Source organism: Copidosoma floridanum, unplaced genomic scaffold, assembly GCF_036245765.1.
Source record: "Copidosoma floridanum isolate Cflo_tuat_1 unplaced genomic scaffold, Cflo_Japanese_pri ptg000030l, whole genome shotgun sequence".
In the NCBI taxonomy this organism is placed as follows: Eukaryota; Metazoa; Arthropoda; class Insecta; order Hymenoptera; family Encyrtidae; genus Copidosoma; species Copidosoma floridanum.
This window is the reverse complement of record NW_028321907.1, coordinates 601,832-621,478: the sequence shown is the minus strand read 5'-3', so window position 1 is coordinate 621,478 and position 19,647 is coordinate 601,832. Positions and strand designations below refer to the sequence as shown.

The 19,647-nt window shown below is 39.6% G+C and overlaps 1 protein-coding gene across 1 annotated transcript; it reads left to right on the top strand.

Annotated features, from left to right (window-relative positions):
- The first annotated feature begins 3,015 nt into the window (after nucleotides 1-3,015).
- KCNQ (KCNQ potassium channel) lies at nucleotides 3,016-17,786 on the top strand. The gene is made up of 15 exons (XM_014356058.2): nucleotides 3,016-3,268; nucleotides 3,809-3,982; nucleotides 5,161-5,332; nucleotides 6,040-6,055; nucleotides 6,155-6,229; nucleotides 6,402-6,528; nucleotides 6,910-7,085; nucleotides 7,796-7,936; nucleotides 8,449-8,559; nucleotides 8,641-8,850; nucleotides 11,849-12,126; nucleotides 14,193-14,285; nucleotides 15,612-15,768; nucleotides 16,353-16,475; nucleotides 17,507-17,786. Exons 1-15 carry the CDS (start codon nucleotides 3,166-3,168, stop codon nucleotides 17,606-17,608), a joined length of 2,058 nt encoding a protein of 685 aa, XP_014211544.2. The 5' UTR covers nucleotides 3,016-3,165; the 3' UTR covers nucleotides 17,609-17,786.
- Nucleotides 17,787-19,647: the final 1,861 nt, after the last annotated feature.

Genomic DNA, 19,647 nt, shown 5'->3' with positions numbered 1-19,647 from the left:
AGGACGCGCTGCAGGTATACATCATATTTTAGTATATGGTTATTGGCCTCCTTTTCGGGAAACAAAGATAGGAAAGTACACGGCTCGGGTAATACCTCGGTGTACACGATGTAGTGGAAAATCGGTCGCCGTAACTTTGTTGTAATTTATCATGCAAACGCGTAAAATAACCAAACAGGCACGCAAAGAGAGGGAGAGCGAGGGGGATCACAACCCTCGTTTATTCGGGGTCAAGATTAATCTCACCGATAAAAAGGACCTTATCTCGAGGAGGAAGCGAACCTTTTCGTTTTCCCTTTCTTTCCGCGACGCGCAGTAATACTCGGGCTCGATAAAACTTCCATTTCATCATCGTTATGAATTTCGAATCACGCCAGAGTGACCAGCCCGCGGTGCGTGTTACTCTCGTACCCCGTTGCTCCCTTGGTATCCAAGATCGGCCTGAAGGGTCCCTGGTAACACAACCGAGGGAAGCAAACACGGTTACATTACCGCGTCGAGGGGTAAATATTTAACGACACGGGCACTCGGAAACCGTTCGTCCCTTCGGTCGTGGTGGTACAATTTGTGGAAAATTATACGGCCTCTTTGGCAATTAAACGTTACAATTTTGTACGGCGCGTCGTCTGTTTGCCAAACTCGGTTAATTATGTGACGCGTCGTGGGTGTTGTCGCGCTCACGCACGCGTTGCGGAAAATAATATCAGTCCCGCGGCGGCTTATCGACTCGTGGGCTGACGGTCTGTTATTATTGCTACTCTAGTTTACAACTTTATGTATAATTCAACGGTGCCATTGGAATCCCCTCGCTGTGCCGCATCGGTACCGTTACGTTTTATCGCGGATCGCTGACGTGAGGGCAATTGTTTCTCGTTCTCTTTGATTTTTGAGGGATTTTACAAACGTGTAACGAGGTGTCGCGGATGGCCATGGCTTGTGCGTGTAAAATCGTTTTGGCTGGTAATTGAAAGTTTAAAAGTTTCCATGGTCAATCGGAAGTGGATCAATTCATACGAAGGTGGAGATAACGAAGCCGGCGAATAGTCGCGTCGGAAGAATTTCGATTGCGATTGAAATATTACGACGTGCGGTAGTATTATCTCATGACGAAATCGATCGGACTCACGCGGGTGATATAATTGTACGAAAGAGACCACTGGCTTCGTGCGTGATCGATACAATAAGTACATGGGACGCTATACAACCGCCGACGAGTGTAAGCTGGTTATTTTTACATTACAATCATTAATAATTCTAGTGCGTTTTTTTTTTCTTTTTAATTATTGAAAACAAAAGAAAAAGGAGACGCTTGAGCCTCAAGAGAAATAAAAGGTACACACACACACATCAGAATTAGATATGAGCAGCTAACCCATTTCTTTCATACAGTTGAACTATAGTTCAAGGTTAACTTTCTTGGCACGTTTTACCTATGTATGAGATAAAAACCACGCAATCGTTGGCAGTGCGTGTAAGAATTCAAGCCGCGAGACCATAGTTTTTTTTTTTTTTTTTACTACCATTAAAATGAAATTGCCATTTTTTATTGTTTTTTTTTTTTTTTTTGTTTTTTTTATGGGGTAAACGAAGGAGGTTGTATTGCGTGAATGTTTAATTAAAAAGTGCTTCATAGGGTGTGGGCTTCGAATAAAAAGAGTACAAACACAGGTACTTACTTGCAATACGTTTTACCTCGACGTCCAAGCGGACGCGGAATCGAGAAGACAGGCTCCCCGGGGGAACGTGAATACCTTTGCCCTCGACTCGCGTGTTATTTTTACGTATTTACGGGGGGTCAACATCATAGTGAATCAATCGAGCATCCCCGGTCCAGCGCTCCTCTCCAAACGTACCTCGCAAACAGCAAACACCGCCAAGGTTTGCCCGATATTTGCCAACTCCGAGTTCTTTAGAGGCTGGACACACCGGGCCGAGAGGACCAACAAACATATCCACGGGGGAAACGTTTGCGCGTGAATTATTCCCTGTTGCTGTTCCCCGTTGTTTGGCCAATATGAAAAATTCAGTTTTCCACTCTGCTTGAAAGCTCTTGTTCACCTCTCGAAATGTCGAAATCCGGGAGGTACAGGTTGAAAACAAAGGGGTGCCATTTTTTCTGTCTATCGTGTGGCTCGCGAGAATTTACTAGTTTCGAGTCCGATTTCACGGATTTCTTTATACTATATTTTTCATCGCGATTATCGTTGATTCCATCGATATCGGGCATCGCATAAGTTACCTCGGGAGAATAACAATGGAGTATAAAAAACAAATGATTCGCGCCGATCGAATCGAAGAGTAGGTACAATGCTCGTTTGGCATGTTTGCCCGGAGGACTGTAAATTTAACGAGCGGCATTTGCAATTCATAAATTCAAATGGTAATCCTTGCACGAGGGCGGCTCGGCGAGTGGTGCCCTTGGAAGTAGAATTTCTTTTTTTTTCTTTTTTTTTCTTTTTTTTTCACACCAGTATACCCAACAATCCTCGATGCGCTCTAAAAATAGCCATGAAAAAATTTACGTTTGCACCCACACGTGTGTGTCGCCTGTACTTACCTGCACCGCAGTTTGACGCGAAAATTCCAAAGACACGCCAAGTTTATTTTTACCACTCCTCGGATAATAAAACCCCGTGCTATTGGCACTATTGGCTCGTTGGCCGATGGAAGGGTAACAAAATGAATTCAAATTACTAGTGGGTCTGTCGATCCAGCGCTAAGCCGCACGCTATATATTTCTTCGATACGCGTTTACGAACGAGTGTTGACAGACGCGTTAGCGCGGATCACGCACAGATAAGATATCTCGGCGAGCCGGGGCGCCAAGCAGTAGGCGGTTCATCCGATTAGTGATGCGTGGCATAACAACCTTACACAGCCGTGTTTAGTTCTCTCTCTCTCTCTCTGTGTAAAGTACAGGAGCCGCGGCGAAGGTCGAGCAGCGGACGGGGGTGGGCTGGTTACCGGCCATTGTGCGTAATCTTTGGACGTCTCGACGCGCGGGACATGGTCGCTGTGAGTCGGACGGCCAGGCGATGACGTTCCAGCTTCGCCGAGTCCCTTCAGCCTCCCCACGAGTCCTCGAGGACAGACCGTCGTCGTGTTTGACTGCCGTCGACCTGCCGAGGAAGGAGCCGCTGCTCCGAGGCCCCGGCAGGAGGGAGCATGAGAGACCGACCGAGGCAGTACCACAGCCCGCACCCCCAGCATCACGCCATGCCCCTCGAGGAGATCCAAGGACTCTTACCCCCACAGTCCTCCAAAACAGGTATGTCTACTCGCCTTTCTCACCCACCACCAACAATACGATTATTGGTGATTTTTTTTTTTTTTGGACAAACATCGAATGGTAATTGGAATAAAACTAAAGTATCGCCTTTTTATCAGTAATCGATTGATTGATTGCCAAGTGCCGCCCGCCACCATTGATGAAATTGTGCAGTTTTTAAATACATTCATTACATTTTTCTTTCAACTTAGCAATGACGCGGAGTTTGTGAGTGGAAAAAAAATAAAAAAACAAAAAAACAAACAATCAGTTTGAAAAGGCCGACGCAAAGCGGGAGAGAGTTATTATTCTAATTGTGCATGTATTTTAAGGCCTCGCGAAAAAAATTGTTATCGATTGTAAAAATAACTGCACAAAGGTCACTATTAACGACCCAGTTTGCGGTCGCCTCTATTATGCTTGTAAAAAAAAAAAAAAAAAAGAAAAAAAAAAGTGGGCAATGTTGCCTCGGAAAATGTTTACACTATTATGCTCCAACTTGTGAGCAAAGAGAACTCCTCTCGTCGCGTGAATGCGCAGGTAACCGGGGCTCGCTCAACGTGACAATAACGCAGATCGGCTCGGCTGGCGGTGGCCATGGGCTGGGCAAGAGCGACCTCTTCCACCTGGACCCGGGGGTCGACGCAAGGCCAACTCCGTCGCCGCTCTCCGACACGACCACCTTGCCTTCGGACAACGTCGACACCTTCACCGGTACGCGCACACACACACACATGTACATTATACCAATGTCGGCCCAGCCAGTCACTGCCGCACTCTTATTTTTACAAATGCCACTATAATTACGTTGCGTGTCTTAGGCAAGTAGACAAAAGTCCCTTCGCTTGGCTCTGATTTAGAAATAAATCATATATACATTGTGCTGCGCTTCGCATTCTCTTTCCCAGCAGATAAGCACTTTTTTTTCCCTCCGCCCTCTGTTCTTCCTGCTCTATGTACGCTGTTCCCCCTTCACGAGAGAAAGAGCGCATTGATTGATTGACGCTCGTTTTTCGTTGCGTGTGGAAAGCTGGGAAACAAAACGTGTGCTACACGCGTACATTATCCCACATGAGGGGGGGTGAACGAAGCTTAGCTTATTTTTAGAGAAACTGTATGCGCCACGAGAGGAGCTTTTGAAACTTCATTCGAGAGAGTGCTCTCCTTCTGCCTTCGCTGGAAGTTTGCACTCGTTTATTCGTACAGATTTCAATTAACTTTAATGATATTAAAACCGATAAACAGCCATCACCGCCGACCTTTTTGTCCGGTAATTGAGCCTCATCGTGTGTATACATTAGAAAATTAATTTTTGTTTGCTCATTAATTCAACGCTTATAAAGTGTTTTTTTTTTTTTTTTTATTCCTGATCATGTGATGATGATGATGATGATGATACAAGTATAGTGACGATGACAAAACAGATGTGGGAGTTTGGACACGTTTCTCTTTGTTTAATTGAATCAGTGATTAATCTAAATGATTACGCGATTGGTATCTGATTTTGGTGGAATTTACCGGATGGTACAAGGTCACGAAAATGGCATTGAAAACGTATAGCGCTGATTGGTCGGTGAGTGAAAAAAATTCAATATCGATCGCCATAGGATGCAATTAAACGGCACCTTGCTTGATAACGTACATCTGGTGAATCGGTAAATACTCGATATAGGGCGGGTGGATGAGAAGTCGAGTGCCGGCACGTTCGTCCATTGTTATCGTCCCACGAGACGAGGGTCCATTGCTCGTTCTTAATTTGGGCTGACGCGCTCTCCCTTTATCTCGTCCACCTCATGGGACCATCCACGTAATACTTGCGTGTAACAATAGCGGTGACGGCTGCTGGTTGTACTGTTATCGTTGGGTGTGATAATTTGGTTTTTTCGCTGCAGGAGTCGATCCGCGGTTGCAGCTCGGGGCGGTGTGCAACAACCGGAACACGTGGGAAGGCCGATACCGCGTGAAGGAACATCGGCGGGCTGGAAAGGCTACTTTTCAGGGCCAAGTGTACAACTTCCTGGAACGTCCCACGGGATGGAAATGCTTCCTCTACCACTTCTCGGTGTAAGTGCGGCTTTTTTGCTCAGTTGCATCAATCTCGTCGTTGACTTTGTTGGCCTTTGCACCTTGAATTTTACCGAGCGTTTTGTTTTATTCTGCGGCGTTTCTTGATAAAAACGAACGGGTCACGCGAGCGCCCGCCGATTATCCCCACTAGTCCCAAAATTGCAATGTACTTTTAACTTTCGCGAAATTTGTCGTGCAGCATAATTTGTGCACAGTGGTAAGATTTATGTATTTTTAACTTTTCGCGTGACTGCGATCCATCTCATTTATTTCTACGGAGAATATTTTTGAAAACGAGCTTCGCGATCTTGTTTCGCTATCCAGTCGAGCATTGACTGGTGATAAATTATGGAGTGTAAATACACGGTGGGTGTGTGCATATGCAGGTGTACACTAGTTTGCGGAATTATGTAGGTCATCCGAGTGGGGGGAAAACAACATTTAACATACAATGTACTCTCTGTCTTTGTGGGGAAACGTAGACAGGGAAAAATCGTATGAAATGCCTTTTGTGAAAGATTTTTTTTTTTTCTCTTCTTTTCGCTAAAAGCTTTCGCGCGATGAACGAGTGAATAAAAAATAAAAAAAATTCTATACATTACTTGCAAATGTACAAATGATATTCGATCGAGCGACGCTTGACACATAGTGTAAAATCATTACAATGGATGACATCTGACGTAATCTCAAATTTACCTTTTCAGGTTCATGGTGGTATTGGTAATGTATAAAACATTGTTGATTATTTGAAACTTTTTTTACGTGTACAAAATATAATAATAATAATAATAATTATACGTTTGGGTCTTCGACACAAAGGTCTGCCTCATATTTAGTGTCTTATCAACTATAGATGAGTACAGCGAATTTGCGAATGAAACTTTGTTTTGGATGGTAAGTACGAGATCGTTAAAATACAAATGTTACACTGTCGAACTCGACTGTAGGCGTCCATCCGCAATTATCCTATAGCCCTGTACAGAAATTAACCCATCTATTTTCTTATATACCTAGTGAGTTTGCACTCATTTTGCTCACTGCATTTACCAATTTGATGGCGTTTCAGGAAATATGTCTGGTATTTTTTTTCGGCTTCGAGTACCTGGTGCGACTGTGGAGCGCGGGATGCAGGTCAAAGTACATGGGATGCTGCGGACGCATGCGGTTCATCCGCAAGCCGATTTGTATTATAGGTTCGTGACTTATTTGCCCACGCTTTCTTTCCTTTCCTTTTTTTTTTTTTTTTTTTAAATCTCTCCAATGCCGGAAAGAACGATTGCTCGAGGAATGGAGCACTTTTTTCATACGCGCGGCATGAGTCGGTAAAAAATGTGTACCACTCCTCGACGAGTTTAACGAATCGGCTAATTTGAATACGGCACGCGATCCAATTGGCACTCGTGGCAACGTGACTCGTTACAAATCAACCATGCACATCTACTTACGCCAACAGCACTGTTGTTTTTATTTTATTTTTCTGCTCTTCTTTCTAATACATTGCGGGGCTTGTATCTGTGTAGGTGGGGTGAAAATATTGAAACATGTTTAATACACGAGGGGCCAATTGCTTTCAGATTTAATTGTCGTAGTGGCGTCGATGGTAGTTCTCTCGGTAGGCAGCAACGGGCAAGTTTTCGCCACTTCCGCCATTCGTGGCATCAGATTCTTGCAAATTCTGCGTATGCTCCACGTGGACCGGCAAGGTGGCACCTGGAGACTCCTCGGCTCCGTGGTATTCATACACCGGCAGGTAATCATCACTCATTGTTTTTCTTTCCAACGAAAAGAGCCACCGGTGAAGGTAATAGCACAGTCGGCAGCGATGAAAAATCCACGAGCCAACGGCACACGGAGATTCCGATCGGCGCGTTGAATCACGCTTGGCCGGTAAACGATTGCAGCCTTGACGGACGAGCGGCAAATATAATTCACCCCCTTCCAATGCCACGGAGATAAGGGCCGAGATACCCCCCCGGCTGGTGGTGGAGATACGTACACCCGACCGGTATAGGGATGCGCGACACACATATGGGTACATGTATATATACCGCGATCCACGTTACGGTGTACACGTATACAACGTTGGTATAGTCGCGTGACGCGGCCGAGCTCCTGATTGCAGCTTTTCCGCGGATGTAATTGTCAAATCGATGAACGCGGAATAGCCGCACGTACGAGTGATGATGCGCAAAACTCGCGATAACAATAACACACACACACACAAGCGCGTAGCTTTGACTGTGCAAGGGTGAGACCTTGGGAAGGGGCGGGTGAGAACCAGCATGGTTAGCTCGACCGCGCGTGTGACTGCAGGATTGAAAAAAAAAAAAAAGAAAAAAAACTGAGTGCCTCTCCCTTCTCGTGGTTGAGGCAACGACGCTGTATATATATATAAACACTCGACTGCCTGGTATACTTTGCATTGATTTGGCCCTGTCCTGAGGGGCAATTTTATTCCAGGAATTGATAACCACGCTGTACATAGGATTCCTCGGTCTCATATTTAGCTCGTACTTTGTGTACCTGGCCGAAAAGGACGTGCCGGGCCCCCACGGGAGAACCGACTTTGCCAGCTACGCGGACGCCCTGTGGTGGGGTGTGGTACGTATTCCTCTGTGATGAACCCGATCTTCCGAGCAGCAGTTGCGATTGCCCAAAGTAAAACAACTCGTTATATCGATCGTACCTACTTTGCAACACGATTTAATTGACTTGTTTTTTTTTTTTTTTAAATTTGATTGATGACAATCATCGTTCGAACCTTGAAATAAAAATTTATGATCTTTCATGGTATTAAATGGCATTTTATTTTAATACTCGATTACTTTCACTTGCAACCGCAACTGGTTGTCAGCCACGGCACTTTATTTATGGTCAAAGTAACCACGCTGGTAATTTTCTCTCTCTAGTTGAAAATATGAAATTAGTACGTTTGCACCCACGTTACTATCATATTTTTTATCTGATCACATCGGTAGCTTGTTGAGAGTTTGTACGATTACAAAGCTTTTTTTATATAGTGTCCACCACTATGATGGTAAAATAAATTGCTGTACCCAACTCAAGTTCGAAGCCATGTATAATCGTAATGTATGTGTAATGTATGTTTGTAGATAACAGTTACAACGATAGGATACGGTGACGCAGTGCCCCAAACGTGGATGGGGAAGATCGTGGCGTCCTGCTTCAGCGTCTTTGCCATATCCTTTTTCGCCCTTCCCGCTGTACGTCACCGACACCAGCGTTATTTTTTACAAATGATCGTGTCGTCGTGTCGCGTTGTGCAACTTATAATTTCGTTCCAGGGTATCCTGGGCTCGGGTTTTGCGCTAAAAGTGCAGCAGAAGCAGCGCCAGAAGCACTTCAATCGGCAGATCCCGGCCGCCGCGATGCTCATCCAGTGCCTCTGGAGGTGCCACGCAGCCGACAAGTCGACCAACAGCGTGGCCACGTGGAACATCTACGTCAAGGATCCGACTCCCACCACGACCCAGCCGACCACTCCCCTCGGCAAGGTAAGATCTACCGGCATCGACCATACCCACCCCCTTTGCATGCGACCGCTATACATACTCTGATGTTATATATTATACCCTGTGGTGTATATATTGATTTGTTTGGGTGTCCCAATTACTTACCCAAATGTTGTGTTAGTCGTTTACCCCTTCCTTACCCTACCTCCCATGTACTACATACATGTACATTGTTTATAGAAGATGGTTTATACTTGTACCTAACATTTTGTACGTAAATGTTTTTTTTTTTTTTTTTTTTTTTTTTTTTTTTTTTTTTTTACCTTTGGTTACCCAAGTATAATTTTAGAGTTTAATGGAGAAAACGATACGAAATTCAGAGGATATCAAATAATGTGAGCTAGCTTCAGGTGATCCTCTCTCTCTCTCTCTCTCTCTCTCTCTCTATGTGTATTGAATATACGTTACTTATGGGCATTGAATTTCAGTAAAAGCGTTGGCTCGGAGCCTTTTTAAAGTGTCACATTTTAGCTTACCGAAAATTATTACGGAAAGGAGTCCGTTGTAACAATGGCTACGGAAAACTGATGGGAGCAGTTTAGTGTACGGTATACTATGCCAACAAAATGAAGGCCTTATACTTTTTTTCTCATTACCTCGTCTATATTGATCGACTTTTTTCGACCACACTTTACGCTTAGTCATGCAATTTGCATACAATCTTAATCACGATATCGTAGATTAGTCAATTGAAAATTTTATTGTTTATTTATTATTTTTTTATTTCAACACATTTTACTTGCATTTTACTAGCATGTAAAATAGTTTTGTCATAAATTTTTTATCTCTACCATTTTCAACTCTTAATAATTTCAGGATTTTTCAAATCCTGTAGTTTCACGTGTGGTTGGTTTACTTTCGATTGAAAAATGCTTTTTTTTCTTCAAAAGTTTTATACACCTGCTACTCCTCCAGCAAGACAAAAAAAAAACAACTCACTTTATGGGTGCTATGTTTTTAAATTACATTTTTTAATTTCGTGATTCCCATAAAAATATTTTCATGAGGTTTAAAATGAAATATTACGTAACTTTAATTTTGTAACGCAGCTTAAAGCTTGGCTTTTCAATGAAATATACACATCGCGTACGGCAAAAAAAATTCTTCAAGATGAAAAATGCCACTGACGTAAATTTAAAATACAAAGAAATGCCAACGTTGGAAAAAGACAAAGAGGCGAAGAGAAAAACTGGGTGAGACTGGGAGCTGATGCTGCGAAGCTTTGCGGTTGTTGCACGTATCGTACTTGCATGTGTATATGCCTGATTGCTGTTGCTTGCGCGTTAGCGTAGAAAATAAATACGAGAAATGATAAAATAATATTACGAAGTATAAAAGATATTTGTAGAGTATAAAAATAAAAATTATTAAAACGACGATTATGAGTTTTGCGAGCTTGCAATGCATAATTTACATTCTTCCTACCGATGTTGTCACGAGAATTCACTATTTATCCCTTTTCACTGAAAACTGCACGTTTCTAACTTGCAAAAGTATACAATTTTCTTTGGCTTTTGAGTCTTGGTAGTACTAGTTTCACGAATCACCTTGTAAATAGACGTGTTAAATATTTTTATTTAAAACTTCGTACTCAGCTTTTCAATACATGGAGGAAAAAGCTTTGAATTTTTTGTGCACGAGCTCACATAAAATATATTCGCACGTCAAACACAACGTAACTGTAGTATGCAAAATATACAGGCTCAACCTACCAATGTGCTTAATCCGATTTACAGTTCGAAGCGTGTGTTACACGCAGTCCATTAATTCTCTCGTAAATTCCAGACCGTGTAATAACTTCATATTAAAAATATTGATGTTCAATTTTTTTTTTTTTTTTTAATTTCACAAACAATATGCAATAACCGAGCTGTATAAGTAGTTGATAGGTGGGTCCACGGTAAAATACAATCATGGAAGTTTTAACGCTCGAAATGATATCCTCGGGCGTTTCTGCTGGATTTGCTTAGCTCCCGAGTACATAATTAATTTTCTATCAAGCCACTCGGCTGGAATCAAACCGATATTGCTTCTGCAATGGTGACTTGACCTAGTGATATTCGGTGTATAAAGTATACAGCTTTTCATTATCGAGCCGCCTGAAACATCTGAAAGATACGTTGCGATTTAATCTCAATATCGTTATTTTTTCGCGGGTTTCGTAATTTTTTTTTTTTTTTTTTTTTTTTTACCGTTAATCAAGTATCGTTGAAATCGTACGGATAGTGCAAGTGAAAATAGAACGATCCTCCTCTTGAAATTAGGTATGTTAATGGGAGGAAATCCCTTTGATATTTTCTTAATTACTCAGCTTCTGCCGTTACCCTGATGCCGTACTTACGGTGCAGAATTCAAATACAGCTAGTCATAGAATCTAATTTTAAATGTAATTAACGCACCCAATGGATTATCCCTCATCTAAAAATAAACAAAAATAAAACGTTTGAGAACAAACAAAAATCACACGTGTTCCTTTAGAGTGTAATGGTGGAGGTAGTAGTATATAGGGTACTATAAACAGCCTATAACGTTCGGGGAAAAAAAAAAAAATAAATAAAAAAAAAAAAATTTTTCTGATTGTACTAATGATGTTTTGCAGTGAAATAATTAATGGTCGCTTAATCACAGGGGTCACGAATTTTCCACCGTAACACGTTAATTTATTGAAAAATCGACGACTCATTACCCACCCGCAACGACGTGAATCGCCGAGTAACACGCTATAGCCGTAAAATCATGCGACGGGAATATATTTCTTCCTCAACTCTTAAAACTTTGAAAGCTAATGCATTATAAAAAATAAATGATGCTTGTTTCCATGATATTTCCAATTAGGAGAGAGGGAAAAGTAAAATAAAACGCGATGATAAACTGAAAAGCAGGTGGAACGGATAACCGTCGGATGCGCTAGAGAAAGTGATATTTAGGGTAGTGCATGCTGTGTGTGTTGGCTTTTACGTAACGGGAATCGGGGGTTCAGTCTTTGATGGTCCAGGTGGCAAAAAAGGCGAGCGTCTTAAAGCGGCGCAAGTCGCGCAACCGCATGGACGTACCGCAGCTAGATCAGCCGCAGCAGCAACCATCCATCACCAGTCCGGAGCAACAACAACACCACCAACAGCACCAGCAACAACATCTGCACCTCCAGCTGCACCAGCAGGGCCAGGGAGACGCGAAGTTCGACAACGAGGGTGACATTATATTCTACATGGAGGAGCCCAAGGCCTGCACGCCCAACCGAGTCAGAAGGGAGAATCGGTGAGTGTTTGCCCAAACTGTTCAGCTCCGATGCCTTCTTCGATCGATTTTACACACAACGCGATTTCTTTTCTCCCCCCTCGCAACCCCAACTAATACCCTCTCGCGAGAATTCAGAGTGCGACACGTGTGCTGTCATGCCCCTACCCGGCGCTTGAATTATTTCGACTTGTCATTAAACGAGCTTTTTCCGACAGCACCGACATTGCAATGACCCGATTTTTAAAACAAAAATTACCTTACGTCAATTACCAGCAGGGGGCGATGGTTACAGATATCACGATGAACTACCTGGAGGCTCATTCGTGCGGAGTCACTGTATGAGAAACGATGTCGATGGCCACTTTTTCTGGACTATCGTATTCGATCCTACAAATTTTAACTAAGCAAAAAGGCTCTCGACTACGCCCAATACCCCATTTACTTTACTTCAGATTTCCTTGCCACGCTGTTGCCAATGTATACCTGGTGTTTTTTGCGTGATCGCCGCTGACTCTCAAGCTCGGACAGGTAGATAACAACGTCAATAGAGGCGGCCCACCCCGACGTAATAAAATCCATGTATACTTGCGTACGGCATATTATACGAGGGGGGCAGCCGATCCCAAAAAAGAAGCTTCACTCCGTCCGTATAGCCAAGCGACAATGTAAACGAAAACGTGTATTTTTAGCCGCATCCGTCCTCGTGGGCATATTTATACAGCCATTGTGGTTGTCGAATAAAAAAAAAGTACCGCGATGAGGAAGAATCCGAAGAAGCCACCCCCCTCCCCCTGTGTACTTTTGTTGCTCGCGGAATCAGTTTACCGTTTGTATAGTTTACTATTGCCACCGACGCTCGTATCCTCCTCGTTGACGATCGACATTCCGGGGTTTTCGTCTTTTTTTTTTTTTTTTTTTTTTTTCTTCTACCAGCCAGTCCAACGGAGGAAATTGTCTTCATCCCTTCTTTTACGGTCGAACCGTAGCATCTGATATTTATTGAATTTGGCATTGCCCGTACATTACGAACCCCCAATACGTTTAGCACGGGACGCGCGCTTGCAATTTCAGAATTCAAGTGGCACCCTCTTCCCAATGGAGCTGTGCGTAAATTATTTACTTATAGATCCTGCTCGGAAATGTAAATTATTTTTCAATATTTCATCTGAATGTTTTCCAATTTTTGTGCCTGGAAAATTTTTGCAATTCAATTTTGCATGCACCTCATTCGCGCGGAATCGTTTTAATGAATTTCAAGGAGCCAGTCCAAAGGGTAATATTCTTAGCTTCCCCTTTGTACCGACAACTTTTCCATTGTTCAAACTGTCAATTTTCTGCAACATCATAGTAAGGGACCAACAGCGCCAGTGCTATTTTTTTTTATTTTTATGAAACAACATTAACAAATCATGGTAATTAATATGTACACATCTCTGATGATGTTTCTCTTCTAAATTGACTTGTATCCTTGAACTCTTATGGATTTTGAGTAAAAATGATTGGTTTGGAGGGCAGTGACAAACAATTTTAATGGAAATCAACATTTTTTGTATTGAATAGTGTTTGAGCACATATTAGTTGATACGAATATTTTTTCCACCTTAAAGAGTTCAAGAGATTTTAATGAAAAAAAATAAATATATTATTAATTTCAAATAATTCAGAAAAATCGATTCACAAACTTTTTTTATGATAAATTTTTTTTATTGTTACTTTAAAAGCATTGATTTCAACATTTTCATTTTACTTGATATTATTGGTCGTTACTTGATGAAGATCCATTTCAAGGTAAATTAAACAATAATGACTTGTTTGTAGTCATATTTACTAAATAAAGTGAATTTATTTACTAAATAAAGTGAAGATCGACTACAAACAAGTTATTATTATTTAATTAACCTTCATTTTACTTCACAGATATTAGATTAAATGGATTAAGTTTTTTTTTTTTACGTAAACATATTTCGATTCCGTATGCACGTAAAAAAGACCATCAGTTACACTTTGTTAACAATTTGTGAAAAAAAGAGGGAGGGACCAGCGGTAGCTAAACATATACGTATTGGATACTTTAAATTTCACAGGGGAAGCTTGTTCACTTCTCAAACTAGCTCCGTGACGGAAGCAGCCAGCGATGAGATCGACATCGACATCGACGAGCCCCAACGAGTGACTTCGTAAGTACAGACAAATGCGTTATTTCGATCGCCTGTTTGAAACTTGTTTAGATTAATTGTACGCAATCGAGCTTGAATTTATTTAAAAGTAAAAGTATGTGTGCTTCTGCACACCAATTTATCGTTTATTTATTTTCATAGCATTTTGATGCCACCTTCAAAAGATTATTTCAATCATTCTTCGCGCTTTCATTCGGTTTCTTTGCATTTTTTTGTACTATTAGTAATTTTTATTATGGCCAACAAATAAGAGCTTCAAATGAATCAAATGGATTGCGTCGTTTTATTGTAACAGTTTATTAAGTAATTCAGTAAAATTGAAATCCAAACTTGACGTAAATTCACTGAATCTTCTTATTGCATGTTAATTTATTTTGTGAGTGCATTAACGATTTTATACTCTTATAAGCTTGTATTTGTATGCTGCTGCTGTAAGTTAGAACTGAGGTTGATCCTAGTTTCAAGAAAATGTGTACGAATGATTGTGTTGTTATGTTATTGGCCCTGCGCCAAGTGGCAGCAGGAAAAGGCATCTTAATTATCATCACATTTTGTCGTGATGATAGAGAGATTATGAGAAATTTGCATGACAGTTTTGCAATATAATTAACGAGCTTAATAAGTTGCACGTATTATTTCAAACAAATGTCTATATAATCGCAAGCATGATTATTTAATTGATTTTTTTTTTTTTCATTGATTTTTCTTTCTGCTTCAACGCAAAAATTAGTTTTTTAATAGTTTAAAAAAAAAAAAATTTCATAGTACTTAATATGATCTTTAATTTTTCAATTTAATATTGCCTTGTATTTTTAATTTTTCCCACTGCTTTTAAATTTAGCGGCCCATTCATGAATTGTTTACGAATTTTCTAATGAACACTGTTTTATAAAATCGTGATGTTTATTATTTTTTCAAGCAGTAGTATGTCGCAGTTGAGTTCTGTGTACGTATACATATATATATATCTATGTCATTTTCGGACTAAAAAAAGTAGTTTCCACACACATAGATAAGCACAAAGGTATTAGATACAGTCATGCACTTATTGTCTTTCACACCAGCAATCAACGTATAGTTAATTACGTGAAATGATTTGTACTACGAATGATAACGTTTGTAACCATCTGAATTGCAATAAATGTGTTTTACAAGCATCTTTTAACTAATAAGGCATTAATGTTAGTACGTTGCTATACATTTATGAATAGTAAGAACAAAAAAAAAAAAGTGATTAGTGTCATGACATCGCTGTAGCATACAAGGACATGAATACAGAAAAATTTCATAAGTAATGCAAATATTTAATCAAACATGAAACGTTAGACTGACAGAGGCACACCGGAACGCGATAAGGGCCATTCGTAAGATCAAGTACTTCGTTGCTCGTCGCAAGTTTCAACAAGCACGCAAGCCCTATGATGTACGGGATGTCATTGAACAGTACAGCCAAGGGCATCTCAACATGATGGTGAGAATTAAAGTAAGTGAGATTAGCCGAAAATATTTCTTCGTTTCCTTATTTCACCAGGTCCCAAAGCCATGCCAGTTAAGATACTTGTCAGGTGTTCGTATATGTAAAACGATGCTTGTTTTCGACGATTATACAACGATATACGACTTTTTTATATTTCCATAACTCCATAATAATCATCATAAAGATCAGAATACCACCAAGTCTTTTTCCGACGGGATACCATTTCTGGGTATATGTTAGGATTTATTAAAAAAAAAAAAAAAAAAATTAGTGGGAGAGACTTTTGGTATAAAACATTTTAATTACCCGCATGTACAATGTCGTAGCGCAACGCTCGTGTATAATCTACGTAATGCTTAATAATAGCAGTTAAATAATATTTAAAACGTATAAATTCAATGGGTGTGAGCCCAAATATACAACCTAAAGATTGTGGAAGCTGTAGAGGGCGGTTTACAAAGTAGCCAAGTGTTAAAGAGCAAAATGTAAAATACCTATTTATGCACGGATTTTAAGTGCAAGATATTCGCAAATGTAGGAACTGGCCGAGTCTATGATGAAAAATTGATTTTACATCTCTCTATTTTCAGGAGTTGCAGAGACGACTTGACCAAACTTTGGGTAAACCGGGCAGCTACCTTGCGGGCATTGATCGAGCAGGTAACATCAAGCCAATGACAATCGGCGCACGTCTCTACAGGGTGGAGCAGCAGGTAAGTGCTCACTTTTCCCCATATCGCTTTAAATATATTCGATCTCCAAAAAATCACGTGATGGAAAAAATAAGAATATTTGTGCGTTACATCACCTGGAATCGAAACCCGACTTTCTGTGGGTATACAGTCATAGTTTTTGGAGTGGCGTGACAAATCCGCTGTGCCCTTCAGCTCACCCATTATTTTCAGTTATATTCTGACAACAAAGGGATATTATAATTGTAAAATTATCGTCCATTTGAATGAAATTATTGTTCTACTTTTTCAGGTGTAACTCGGTTCAAAATAATAAGTTTGAAAAGCAATGAAAATATAGTTACCCGAAACAACTTGTTATTATAGCTCTGGTGGATGAAAAATGTTGATTAGATCGCAAGTTACAGGCAACTTGAATTTGGTTTAAGGACATGGTGATTTTATAAAGGGACCAAATAAAATACCTACATTATTCTTGTTTATTTCTAAACTTACAAAAAACTCGAATTTACCGCATGTTTTTACTATAATGGTGATTCAATTAAAAGTTATTTCAAGCTTTTTTTGAGTTACTACTTTATCGTAATCTAAATTAAAACTAAAAGAGAGGGAATACAATTCCAGCAAAAAGGAAAATTTAAGTGTTTTTTTTTTTTTTTATCGTTTGTTACTTTTCTGGTCACGACGTACATCAAGATAAAAATTAAGGGTGTGCCATAGGTGTAGGTACCAAACAACGACTACCCACAGGAAATGATATTTGGAGTCTAGAGGGTGTGCCAGGCAAAAATCTTTGCTCCCTCCCCCCCTTAACACTAAAAGCTTTATTAGCATATTACAAAACAAATTATACTGGACTCCTGGAAGAAAATTAAAAACGAGTACATGATTGTGTACTGTTCACTCAGATGGTGTATACCGCAAATCAAAGTAAAACGACATTTTGCATATACCGTGCATATTCCATGATAAAATAAAATGAAAATCTGTCGAGAGTTTTGTCGTGGAGCAGCAAGGCGGCACACGTATTTATCGTAATTGTACCGTTGCAGTTGTCTGTCATGGAGAAGAAGTTGGATCAACTGATGTACGTGATGAATGCAGTTGCACACAAACAGCAGATACCACTGCGCACCATCGAGGACGAGATTTAGCGAGCGCCCGCGTGGAGTTTGGCGAGTCGCGTGCGTCATAGGTCCACGTAACTATTGCGGATTTCAGTGGGACGGATCGGTACTTAGTACGAGGTTACCCGAAAGCACACGGCATACAAGCGTATGGTCGACCTCGGCGTTGTATATATACATTAGGAGTTTGTAAAAAAGTTACGCACGAGTGAGTGTACGAGTGTGTATGTGAGTAACAGTAACGAAAAGGTAACCAAGGGTCGTTCTTTCGCGCACGCAAACACATATCATACGAGCGCGCTGCGGTGCTCTTTTTTACTCTACCTCAAATTGGTCTGTGGAACTTCTACAATCGCGCTATTTTACAACAGCAAGATACATAATTTTGCGACTCGTTTTTTAAAAGCGCGCGAGTAATTGTTATGCTGTTGTCTATGAAAATGAAAAAACTTACGAAGCGATGCGTAAAAATTTAACTTTGACCTCATACCCTATATGTGTAACTAAGTGATGTGGTCTGTACATAATAATATTTATAGTGTTACGAATGTGTATATAAACATGCACACGCACACGCATATCTGTATATATAAAGAGCTCCATACTAAATATAGTTACATTGTTTCATTGAGTAGCTATGAGGAATATTGTATAAACATTTTTTTCATTTTCAGCACTAAAAATACATCAACAGGCTAAATTTTAGGATTTAACTAATAGCAGCGAATTCGAATAGTGTACTTTGTAATAGACAATTATTAACAACTACTGTTTCGTTCATGTCCATTTAAATTTAATATATTTCATCCACAGACTATACTTAAAATAGAAACTCTGCTTTAGTATGTTAAAATATTTAAATATTTTTACCTTTCAACTTGGAAAGAGATTGTACGGTCTTGGACCATCACGTATAATGCGAATGTAAATACGTTATGTATTTATGTATTAGTGACGTACGTTGCCCTGCTGTACAATTTGTGTAGCTTTGAGTATTGGCAGCGTAAGTACTAGATCGAGGCGATGTACGTACAAACGTGTATTAATACTAATAAATCGTAGAGTGAAAGCTGCTTAATTTAGCAGTACTATTGAGTTGAAAAAAAAAAAAAAAATCTTTCCAAGTAAAGGGGATAACATGATTTTTTTTATACGTAGCATAGTCGTGTACAAAGAAACTATTTTCACGCTTATAGTCATACTATTTTGTGAAAAACTGTTAAGAATTTAATGTTGATGATATTTTAAGAAAGAGTTCAAATGCTTTGTATAGATAAGAAATCTTCGATTTTATAAAAAAAAAAAATATATATAAATATATAATTAAATATCTCTTTTCTGTGATTTAAAACATATTATAGATATTATATTCTAATAAAGTCTTAGAAACTCGATACATCTATTTTTAGAGCTTTTACTTTTATAAGTATATAATAAAATTGACACTAAGGCAAAACAAAAATAATCAAAATATACATACAAATTGCTGTTCAATTATTTATTACAGTACGTTTCATCGCGTTAAAAATACTAGTTTTATTTTTAAGCCCAAATATTTGAAATTAATTATTAGTAAATTTAAATAAAATTGAAATAATATTTACAAAAAAGTGCCGTAGCCAACAGATTTTTGATAAATTTCGACAAGTTAATAACCATCGGATAGAATACAATTAAATCAAAATATTCCATCAGTAGTGAAATTACACAACTTCTATTTTATCGTAATTTTAATATTATCATCTAGATGATTGAAAAATTAATAATTTATGCTCGTAGTACAAAATACACACTTTAACACTGCAAAGGTACACTGAAAATTTTTTGAATAATTCTAATTATAAATATAAAGAAACGTTAGCATGAAATAATTATAAAATGCACACCATAAGTATTAAACATTTGCGATGAAAGAGTAGTCATATTTAAGCATATTTTCCATAAAAGCACGTTAATATCTTCCTCTATTTTTCAAAATAACTTGAATTTACAGTCATGGGGATTAGCATAGTTTTCGAAATCTTGTACTCAGTTTAGCTTCTTCCAAACATTTCAAATTCTGGTTC

Coding starts and splice junctions, on each gene's coding strand:
- KCNQ (XM_014356058.2), top strand. CDS start 3,166: ATGAGAGACCGACCGAGGCAGTACCACAGCCCGCACCCCCAGCATCAC. Junction 6,529..6,909: donor CAAGCCGATTTGTATTATAG/GTTCGTGACTTA, acceptor AATTGCTTTCAG/ATTTAATTGTCGTAGTGGCG. Junction 8,851..11,848: donor CGACCACTCCCCTCGGCAAG/GTAAGATCTACC, acceptor TCGGGGGTTCAG/TCTTTGATGGTCCAGGTGGC.